This window comes from Cariama cristata, unplaced genomic scaffold (assembly GCF_000690535.1).
Source record: "Cariama cristata isolate BGI_N322 unplaced genomic scaffold, ASM69053v1 Scaffold34887, whole genome shotgun sequence".
NCBI classification, from domain to species: domain Eukaryota; kingdom Metazoa; phylum Chordata; class Aves; order Cariamiformes; family Cariamidae; genus Cariama; species Cariama cristata.
The window spans coordinates 1-11,941 of NW_009628895.1; the positions used below are offsets into that span (position 1 = coordinate 1).

Here is an 11,941-nt window from a genome sequence, read left to right on the forward strand (position 1 = left end):
AAATATATATATAAAAAAAAAAATCAACTTTTGTGCTTCCTTAATATTAATCGTCATCTTCTTCCTCTTCGTCGCTGATCACATATTTCTTATGCTTCTTACTGGCTTTGTCATCATCCTCTGCTTTTCTCTTTCCAGAAGGTTCGCCTTCCTAAAGGCAAAAAAGGACAAAAATAAACCAACATACATCAAGCTAAAATAAAAAAAAACTTGGAAAAACAACAAAAAGTCCTCGAAGTCTATCCTGTAAGAAAAGCAAAATTATTAGTTCTAGTTTTTCCATTTTGTGCTACTGTGATGCAGAACTGCTTATGTATCGGTACTTTAAGTTCAGTCAACACTGCTACCAGTCTCAAACCACAGCCTGAGAGAGTCCATAACACAGTTGCAGCTCCATTTACCTCAATGAACATGCAACCATATCTGCTTCAAACTGAACTATGGTATGGAAGTAATTTATGTCATAATCTGGATTTATGGCATGTGCAGTATCATTCTCAGCAAGTCTTACGGGCATGCGTAATTCCTAGAATTTGTAGCAAATTTTTCAACATGCAGAAGCTCTTCCTTCAGGCAGTTTGTGTAGCTTTGCTAAGTTTTCAGACTATTGACACTTTTATGCCCTAAATCAGAGCTACTGAAGCAAAGAAGAAATTCAGTAAGCAGGTAGGCATTTTGTTAGTTTCTTCATTTAAAAAAAAAAAAAACACAACCAAATGACTCTAGCATAAAGGAAAAAGACTTATGAGAAACCAGTAGTACTGAGAATCAACACCACAGTTTACAGTCCAAGAAATACAATAGTTTAAGAGGCTTCAAAGAGCTGGTCAAAGGAACTCAAATCACTGAGTTAACTACCTGTTTGCAAGCAATACCATAATGACTTTCATAGGCTGGATGCGCAAATTTTAAACACCTAAATAGAGAGTCACCAGGTTGATTTTTATTCTATGTGCATTTACACCAATTCAGTTCAAATCATCCTTCCACACAACATTTTAAATCAGAATGCTATGAAAATGTTTAATCAAACTACAAATCACTAGTTGTTAATGCAAAACTCATAAATTTTGATACGAATAACAAGCAATAACTCAATTATTGTTTAAAAAGAAGAGTATCTTTAAATATACCCTCAGGTCTGAGTAACCTCATCCCTTTTTCCATTTGTTAGTTTCGTTTTTGGGTTTTGTGTTTTGTTGTGTTTTGAAAAGCAGCACATATTACTTGGATTTCAAGAAGCAGCAAAGATTGTGTTTCAGAACTTTAATGAACTGTTAGAGTTTCAGAATTCTAATGAATAATTTTTTATTTAAAGTATTTTATTCTATATTAACATATTAAGTTAGTACAGTGAGAATCTCAGTGATAGCTTCTTCCTCAGAACAAGCATTCTCTTGTAATCTAGCTAGGCTATTGTTAAATGATTGCTCTTCCTGTTTAGCAGAATATCCCCACTAACTACATTAACAGTAAAACTACTTGCCATGTGGTGATAAAGTGTATTAATAATAGATTGACATTTTCAGTAATGGTAATAGGTTCTTACCAGGACAAACATTTGTGCTGCATTGTTGACTGACAGCACACAAAAGCGAGTCTGTGTACAAGGAAGTCCATGTTTCACGTATGCAGCTACATATTACAAATACCATACTTCCTACGTGCAACTGAAAGTAAGTAGTTATGCATCACTGGGGTTTTTTCACAATACTGTAGCACCCCTCCGTGGCCCTGATGGGAATATTACCTTTAAGTCATGTAATTTTAAAATGGAGGCTACCGTTCCTCAAGCAGCAGGGAAATGCTGACTAGACCTTTTCTTCTGAGAGAGTGGAACTGCAAAGTCCTGACACTGCTATACCATGAACTAGCAACTAGTAGTGTCTTACAAATAAACAATTCTGTTTCTACTAACAAACACTACAAGAGCTCACAAAAATTTGAGTTTTGTCTACATGCCTCACCATGGCTGTCTCCACGATTACCGTCATATTTTCTGAAATATTAAATTTTCCTCAATGTATAATAAAAAGCCAAAATCTACATCTTTAGAACAAAAACTGATCTGTACCTCTGCTTCATATTATAATGCCTATTTGTGTAAATACTCAGCTGACAGTGTAAGGAGTAGTGTCACAGCAGCAAGAACGTGCATTCAAAATGCAGCAAACATCCAACAGGCTGGGAAATAAGACATGCCTCCAGAGAAGTTTACAGGAAGCACGGTATAGAATTGCAAATGAGAGCAAACTTACTCCTTCAAAAATTAAGATTTCTTACATCAGAGAGGTATTTGTCATACTGAAAACTATGTCCAATATTGGTCATTTAAACACAACTTTGGAATTTCAGCAGCTGTGATTACAGAAGTCTGACATGCATTCATTCACTAGGAGGACACACCGCAAGCTACGCTGCAAAATTACTCTTTTAAGAAAAGGATGTCTTATTATGGACGTCTCTAAAACTCAAGAATAAGGTTCTAGCCACTTCAGCAGCTATTACAGTAGCACACTAGATACAACTATAGGAAATCAACTGAAAGAAATCTTAGGGCAATAGTTAGAACAATTGAAATAGTTAAAATAATCTCTTAAAGGAAATGGTGATATAAAGCTTTAAAACATATTCCATAAGCCCACAGTGACCTACTCAAACTTCCTTTTTTAAACTTCTGCATGATATTCTATGCATGAGCTTTTAAATAAAATATAATTTCTAGTAAAACAGGACAGGAAGATTAATCTAACTAGCATGCCAGTGTAAAAACATCTCTCATAACCTACAAGGTAGTCATAAGAACCTATTAAGCTAAGTCAGTTTGTATTTATTATTCTGCCACATAATTGAAGGTGACCCCTCCTAAGCATGTTTGGCTTGAGAGAAATGCAAGCACAGATGCAACTTGAGGTTGCACTATATTGATCAAGAGCAAGATGACAGTAATACAGAACTGGTGATGTCTAAAAGAAAGTAAACTAATGGGCCACTAAAACCCAAGTAGGCCAAACACCTGACCCAACCCAATTCTCTCTTGAACAGGGCAGTGGGAAGCCAGGGAGCCAGCATCAATTGCCATTCGTCGTGAATCTCAAAGTTCCCTCTTCTCTCAGCTTGCCAAGGTACACAGTAAATGTCCTGTGGCTCTCTGCCACAGAAGCATTTTACAGCAAGGAGCAAGGCTCAGGAAAATAGACTACACAGGTGTAGCTGATACAGGACACAATCCATATACTTCCAGGTTTCACTTTACCACCAGATGAAAATAGTTAAGTTTTAATCTCAGAAATGGTATCTGTCAATTTTGAAAAGTGCTACACTGCAGTGCAATGTAAAGTGTATCAGAAGAAGTGACATTACTTGAACTAAACCTCAAGATGTGATACACACAAAGATTCATTTGCTAATACCCAGCACTGATAAATTACAAACCAATAAAACACTTACCATTTTAGAAGAGGAAACAGCACCACAACTGTACGTAACAGTTAACTTGATCATGGCCTAATGTTTAGGATGATACTTGGGTGATGGATAATGTCTAGTTAGCAACGGACACTAACTCTTTTTAACTCACTTTTTTTTAACTCTTCTATTTAAAAAGAGCAGAGATACTACGTGAAAATGCTTCTGCTATGTTCATAATAAACAGGAGAGGACCATGTAGCTTAGGAGACATCACTGCACTAGGATTCTGATATCAAGTCTTCTTACTCCTTGCATAATTTTGGTAAAGTCATTTTACATAACTCTGCATAAATTTTCCCATCTTTAAATCAGCAATAACAATAGTGACCTCCTTTGGGAATCACTCAGTTCTATGAACTAAGGCAGAAATTGGTAATTAATTACCACGGAAAGCATGCCAAATCAAATAATACATTCATCACAGCATAAATGAAACTACAAAAGTCTCAGCTTTAAAAAATACATTTAGTGCAGGAAATGTTCCTGACTGAAAACGAGTAGCTTTAGAACAAAATCCTTTTCTTACCTCATCACTAGTAAGTTTCTTTGCCTTGAGTAGTCTTTGTGCTTTATCTTCATCTGAGCCTTCATCACTGTCAGAAGAGTAGATTCTAGCACGTTCCTCTACAGAGAGGAATGAAAAGGAAAAATATATCTTTATCTGAAATTGGTGAGGAAGAGAGAATCACTGAATCACAGAATAGTCGCGGTTGGAAGTGACTTCTACAGAACATTTAATTTCATTAAAAGCTGGCAGAATCTAACTCCAGCGTAAACAAAATAAACTTATATGAACTAAATTCATGTCTCCTTGTTTATCAAGTCAGCTGGCAAAATACAATCTTACCAGGCCTCTCCCATGAAATTAACCCACCTGAATCACACAGGCCCTACTTACATGGTGTTAAGGTTTATTATTACCTCTGATGCCACCTTTGTATCTGTTTTTGATAGCTGCTAGACTGATTGCATCATCTCCCTCATCCTCTTCATCATAGCGATCAGGTTCTAAATAATTTGCACTCAGACCACGCTGATGCTGCTTCTCCCGCATTCTTCGCTGCTGCGATTCTCTACGAATGGAAGCTCTTAATCTCTCCTCTTCTTTCTGTCCAAAGAAAGAAGCAATATACAAAGATTGAGGAAACAAAAAAAAACCAAACAAACCAACTCAAGAGCACCTTGTATTCTACTGTAGCTTTTGAAATAATTTCACAGCAGTATAAAGATTGCACATATTCTGATTTTTTGTAATCTGTAGGTTAAGCAAACTGCACCCACAGCTAAAAACTCTTGTCTATAACTCCAAATTACACTCTGTTTTTCATAAAGTCATAAAATGTTCAGAAATGTTCAGCTATATTACAGTTATGATTTTTTAGATTAAATCAGCAGATAAGAAAGTTCTGTGCCACAATACCTTAATCATTTCTGTGCGCTGAGACTCTGGATCGCGACCCGCCATTGGCAAAATACGAATTTTCTGGGTCTTTGAACATCTATCTGCCAGAGACAGAGTCATCTTCCTGTGAGTGGCACTGTCTGTAGAGTGTGGCCTGTTAAAAAATTGCTATGGGTTAAATACTTCTTAAAGGAACGCATCCATTTTTAAAGCACAACAGTAGGGCCAGCATACTTAAGATTTCAAAGATTCACCTGCACAAAAGTAAAAGCATCGTCCTTTTATTTATTTATTTATTTATTTATGTGCATTGTAACAGCTACTGGAGATATCAATTCATCTCTCAGCAAACCACCTACAGTCCATTACCACCCTAAATTATCGTCTTCACATTTCACATCAATATCCCAAGATGTAATCATCCTCTTGATAGCAACTGTGCATCAGAAGAAAGGTTAATTTCAGGGAATACTAATATTCTTTCAGTTGAGGACTTGCACTTAAAAACACAAATAGAAATATATATAAAAAAATACATGTAGCCTCCACATTGCAGTGAATGGCATATTAACCTTTCAAACTGGGACACCTAATTTAGGACATATCTTACTGAAATACTGACTTTGGAAAACAGCACATTCTTATTAAACAATTAAGCTCTGAAGGTTTACAAACTGGTATCTCTGATCTTTATATACTAGTTACAACACTTAATTGCAAAAGTAGCATCAACATTTGATACAGAATAGCCTGTTTACCTGAAGGTTAACTTTGTCTTGAAAACGGCCTGTCCTTGTAGACCTGTCCCTTGTCTGATAAACAAATGGTTGTGATCTCCCTGTAGTGGTGCCTTGTACACATCAAAGACCTCATTGCCCAAGTGGAGAGACATGCTTAAAAGAAATTTATGTATCAGTTATTTGATAAAGCCACAACAGTCTATTTTTTGCCTCATTTCTAAACGGAGAAAGCCTTCATGTTTCCTTTTCAAATATACCTATTAATTATATTACAATCCAAACTAAGCAGAGCATAAAGTTTTCAGAGCACTGAGACTAGAATAATTTCTGCTGTGCAGAACTGACATCAAAGTTTGTTGACCTTCCGATTTTGCACACCACAGCATTTCACTGTAAGAACAACTGTATTCCTTCAATAGCAAAAAGGCCAAACTAACCTTCCATCTGACCATTTGACTATCCGTGCATTACTTTCTCTGATCTCATTTCCTTCCTCATCTCGTCGCATTCGCCATCGTATTGTGTTTTCTACCTGCAGGGAAAAGAAACAAAACACTTTTTCTAACTCATAGTAAGGAATACCATGGTAAAATATACTCTATATAGGTCAAGAATTAGTTAGGAAGACTAAATAATTTGCTGCATGATGCAAAGAAATGAAGGTGAAAGGTATTCCTTTTATAGCTGAAATGCAGTTGTCAACATTTTTTTAAATTTATTACTAAAATGGATCAACTTTCCTCAGTGCTGAACTGGTCCACACTTTCATAATCTGAACCATAATTCAAAACATCATTCTAAAATACCTGAAACAGACTTTGAAGAATTGTGGCTAGATGAGTGTAAAGGAGAAAAGGAACATTAACATTATACCTTGAGTTTTAACCTAGTTCTACCCTCTTCATCAAGCATCTCCTCATCTTCAAATTCATCTTCATAATACTGAGGATCAAAAGGTCTGCAATAAATTATATAATACAGTCTTTATTCTTCTAAAAATTAAGTCCAGATTATTCAAAAGTTATGCAAAATAACAGGTGCTTGAAAGGTTTAAATTATACACTGCGCACAACAGTAGGCACTACAGCTGTGAGACAGCCATTTCTGCAGTAATGTAATTTACTGCATTGATTCTACACCACAGGAGGCCTACCCAAGTGTCTTCACTACCATCAATTACTGCCACTTTAACATTCAGACACCCTCTAAACGGCTCTAGCTAAAGCAAGCAAGTCTGCCTCAGAAAATAGTTTCCTTAGCATCAGGATGATGAGGTCAGGGTTAAATCTGGAACAAAACAGATACAATATTGTACAGAGAAAATAAAAGGTAACAGTATCACCTTATAAGCTGGTGGATTAAGGATTTTCTAAGAGCACAATCTTTGTTAATTATTTTATTTGAATCTGAAAACCAACCAAAGGGAAAGGAAGATGGGATTGTTTTTCCTCTCTTCTTTCAAAAACCCTGATGACTGGGGTGGGAGCGAGTGGGGGGAAGGCCATTCCCTAGCCTCCTTCCTAATGGTTTCCAGGCTACTGCAAGGGAAGGAAGTGATAAACAGTCTCTGCTACTCTACAATTCTATTTTCAGTCCTGTCTGACCCCCAAAGATCCCCAGGACTTCTCTCACTGATTACAGCCACTAACTGGATTCTTAACAGTTCTCTCCTGAAACAGTCTTATAGCACAAAAGCCAGGAAGAACAATTTAACTAATGTGTAACAGAAACAAGGCTACACTGCCAGCTAACAAGACACCTATTAAACAATGCAATAAAGTTGCTTAACAAAACACCCGAAGAGACAGATGTAACAGCAATTTGCCAGAAGTGCTGAAGGAGGGCTTTAGGCCAAACCTCACATCACAAACAATTCTAATAATCAATTTTGTTTCTCCTTATGAATTCCAGAAGATTTCTTTAGCTTGCATTAGCTAAATAGGAAAATAAGCAACTAGCCCCATCATAGTTAAATAGTACATTTAGCAAACACAAATAAAAAAGGGCTTATTCTAAAATTCAAAATTATGTTTTTATTACTCAAAAGTGCATAAAGATCCTGTGCATTTGGCTTTCACATCTTTGAGAGCCTGAACCTATCTTTAAAATTCAACTGATAGCATGTGCTTTCAATTAAATCATATTTTCGTTTGTACTTCAAAGACAAAAAGTTATTCAATCAAGCTGAAACCCAAGCTCATAAGAAAATTACTCAGCACTCGATTCGATAACAATAGGTATTACTATTGACTGATCAGAACCCAATGTGTGCATCTTAATGTCAACCATTTTAAATATGGCCAACATATTTAATTGTATTACTAAAACAAAGCAATACAGGGAAACATTAAAAAACCTTACCAATTATGTATTTAATGTGTAATTACCTGGGCTCCACGCTAAGGAAGTTAGGCAGCTTCACAAAATACAAATCATTACCCAAGTCTGTGTTTACTTTCGGTATTTCTACCTCTATTCTAGTCTCTGGAATAGGCTCTTCTTCCTGCTGTTCTTGACTCAGTCCATTCTCATCCTAACAAAAAAAAGGAGAATAGGAGCATAAATAAAAGAAGTCTATCTGGCTACTGTTGCTCTAAGAAGCACTTACATATTTTGTTTCAAAAAAGTCATCCATATGCACAGGAAGAGATCAGGAAGCTGTGCATAAAAGAACTTGCACATTTTCAGGGGAAGCAATTCAATTCAGCATTTTCATATGCCACTTGAAGTGATTTCAAACACCAATTCAAACTCCAGAGACCAAAGACAGTAAGGAAACAGCAAAGGAGCTGACATACAGTGTTCAGCTAAGTATTGAAGAGTAAATGGGAGACAACTTTTCCCCGACAAAAAATAAAAAATATTTTTATGTATTGTCATCAAGATCCAAAATAAAATATTTGTAATAAGGTACCAAAGACAGCTATGACTTTGTATTTTACTTGATGACAATCAAAACTACTGATTATATTTCTTTCAAGTACAAAAAGGGGAGCAGCAATGGGGGAAGGCAGATAAATTAATCCATCTGATATTGCTATGTATAAAACTTTAATAATTCTTTTAGCTAGGGCAAAATTATCTGTAAAGCTTACTTTATGCTGTTACTCTTTTTTTCACTAAAATATTATCAAACTCAATCACTGTTCTACATTTCAGAGTGGAATGGCATGTTAGTTATTTCAAAAGTCAAGTTTACTCACAATGGGCTGCCCTGGAGTTGGTGGCTTGTCTTCTCCATCACTCCCTGAGGAAATATCATCTGCGCCTCCAAACAGATCCATGACATCTGCATGCTCTTGAGCAGAAAAATTATTATTTTAAAATACACATATATGTGCACACACCCCCCTATATGCAAGCACACTCACAGAAAAAAACATTAACACATCCTTCACTTTTATTACCACTTAAAATCACCTACAAAGGTTAAAAATTATGAATGTTTATGAAGCACACATTATTTTCTTATCCTGAAAAACAGTTTTCCCGTGTATTTTTAAGCTAAGGATTCAAGGTATGCTTTCCTGGAAAGGCTCTATCAAATAAGAGAATTTAGTTGAAAAATGGCAACAGAAGAATTAAGAGTATAAGAACATTCTTTACTCAAGTAAACAACTTACATATATATATATATATAAACAGTAACTTCATTACACATTTGGGGGGTTTTACTTCTCAGAAGAATCAACACCTCTTTCTCAGCCAGCTAGCCAGCTAAACATCACAAAACCCAGTACAGGTTCTCTGGGCTGCTCTGATTAGAAGCATCATTTCCTAACATCTGTCAGTAAAAATGTGTGAAATAACATTTGCAAAAGAAAAGCTCCGCCTCTCATGGAGGAAACTGAAAAACTGATAGAGCTAACCAGAGATAATCCACAGAAATACAGCGTGTACTTCCCCACACAGAATGGCACTATGGCACTATAGTTACACTGTACTGCAAGCGCTATCAATTTTATCAAGTTCTGTAGCAGATGAATGGACCACTTAAGATGAGCATTAAATGAACCAAAAACTCACACTATTTACCTTTCTGTCCCTCTGTATCACTGTCCACTTCTGAATCTGATGCAATTGGTTTCTTTCGCTTCATTCGCAGAACTTCATCTTCGCTATCACTGCCCCTTGCAGACTCTACTAAGGAGCATAATTATTCTCAGCAAATTAAAAAATTTGTTCCACATATTTTAAAATTCCCTTATATTAGTAAGTGGATTCAGATGAAAAGGAATTCAAAAGTGCTGCATAAAAAAAATTACAAAGATGACTATAGTTGAAAGCTATATGATTAATGCCTTTACATTGAAGTCTGAATCTTTTCAGGCCAATATAAATGAAACAATAAACAGATATCAAACCAGAAGCAAGTCATTAGTACTGTATTCAGTCCTACCAGATTTATGCTCTTGGTCCTCCTCATCAGAGTGCTGGGCCCTTTCATCATCGTCAGAGTTCTGCATCTTCTCCTCATCAGAATGCTGGGCCCTTTCATCATCATCTGAGTTCTGCATCTTCTCCTCATCTGAGACCTGCGGCCTCTCCTCATCATCGGAGTTCTGCATTTTCTCCTCATCTGAATTCTGGAGTCTTTCCTCATCATCAGATATCTGTGGCCTTTCATCTTCATCAGAGTTCTGCACTTTCTCCTCATCGTCAGAGTTCTGCTGCCTCTCCTCATCATCAGAGTTCTGCTGCCTCTCCTCATCATCTGACTGATCACTTTTGTCCTCTTTGCCCCACTTTTCATCCTCTGAATGCGCTTTTTCAGAACCAACTCCCTCTGAATGATGACTGCCTTCATCTGACCCATGCCCACGATCATCCTCCTCATCATCATGAGCAGCTTCTGAAACACTGTGCTGGTCCACATCTGACTGATCATTATCTTCATGCTCAGAATGTCCTGAAGCTTCAGAGCGATTGTAGGATCTTTCAGAGTGGTTGTCACTCCCCGTGTGATGGGAGGCCCCTTCATCCTCACTATCATCTCCAAATAACTCTTTATTGCTAGGTTTTATTGCCTCTCTGTCATCATCCTGGTCACTGTCGCTTCCAGAAGCATTACTACCAGAGCCAGCATTCTCCTGGTCGGAATCAGATTCAGATCCAGAATCAGAATCTGCAAAACAAACATCACCCCTTCAAGAGTTAAAATGTCCCTATAAGGATGCACATAAGATGATGGGTATTGCTAAAAAAAAAAAATAAATTAAAAAAAAAAATCCCCCCCCAACCCAGAGAGAGAACCTACAGACAACTGTGAGAAAGACCTATAAAAGTTACCTAGAACAATAATATAAAATGTCTACTAATAAAGGCACAGCCAATGAAAGAGACAATGAAAAATGATGGATGCCACATAGTTTCAAACCACAAGCTATTATTGAAGATTCTAATTCTAAAGTTGTAGGAAGAATAAGCAATTACACAAAAGTAAAAAATTTTAAACTGGAAATAATGATAGCTTAAAATAAGTAAATACATATATATGACTTATGAGATCCTACATATCTAAAACTATCATCATGTCTTTAATCCAAGTTAGAGGCCTTATGTACTCTGACATGTTTGTTACAACGCAGGTACTCTTGAATGCTGAGGCTGGTGAATGCCATTTCAAGCAGGAAAAAAAAATATCATCTGCCTTGAAAAATAACTTACAGAAATTGAGACAAGCACTTTAAAAATATACAAATTACTTAAATGGGGAGGTGTTCCATCATTTTTCTTTAGCTGCTGATGACAGCTAAAACTTTTCCGGATAACAAGGGACAAACAGGAAACACGCCTTGTTTTCACCATCTCAAATCCAAACAGCTCTAAGCAAGCATATGACTAAACGTTATCAAATTCAGAAGTATGCTGTGCTTTTGTTTCCCATCTTGAGTTTTCCACGGCTGTGGTGACGGCAAACAGTCGCTACAAACCGCTTTCTCATGGAGTCGCCGCTGTGAGACCAGGGTCTTTATTTCAGAGCACTACCGGAGGAACCCCAACACCCTTCCTGCAGAGAGGCATTTTTCAGCGGAGGACAGCGACACGAGCTCGGTTCTCTGCTTTCTGGGCAGCTGTGCAAAGGAGGCCCGGGCCAACGCCCGCCGCCCGCGCAGCCCGGCAGGCGGAGGAACGTTAACCCCCTGGTCTAAGGGTCAGCACCACGCGCCCGCTTCGCTTCGCTCCGTCTGCCCTAGGCCCCCTCCCCGCGGCTGAGGGCAGCGAGAGGAGATGAGGCGAGGAAGAGAGGGCGGCGCGCCACCGAGCGGGGAGGGAAGGGGGAGCGCGGCGCCCCCGCACCTTTCTGCTCAGCCTCCGAGTCGGCGTC

The 11,941-nt window shown here is 37.5% G+C and overlaps 1 protein-coding gene across 1 annotated transcript; it reads right to left on the bottom strand.

Annotated features, from left to right (window-relative positions):
* Window position 1: 1 nt before the first annotated feature.
* On the bottom strand, window positions 2-11,938 carry LEO1 (Leo1, Paf1/RNA polymerase II complex component, homolog (S. cerevisiae); the record flags this gene model as incomplete). The annotated part of the gene is made up of 12 exons (XM_009704979.1): window positions 2-151; window positions 3,998-4,095; window positions 4,393-4,579; window positions 4,892-5,027; window positions 5,632-5,766; window positions 6,051-6,145; window positions 6,487-6,571; window positions 8,001-8,146; window positions 8,817-8,911; window positions 9,649-9,753; window positions 10,013-10,738; window positions 11,914-11,938. Coding segments are annotated over 12 exons (1,938 nt in total), but the record flags the coding sequence as incomplete, so codon positions are not given.
* Window positions 11,939-11,941: the final 3 nt, after the last annotated feature.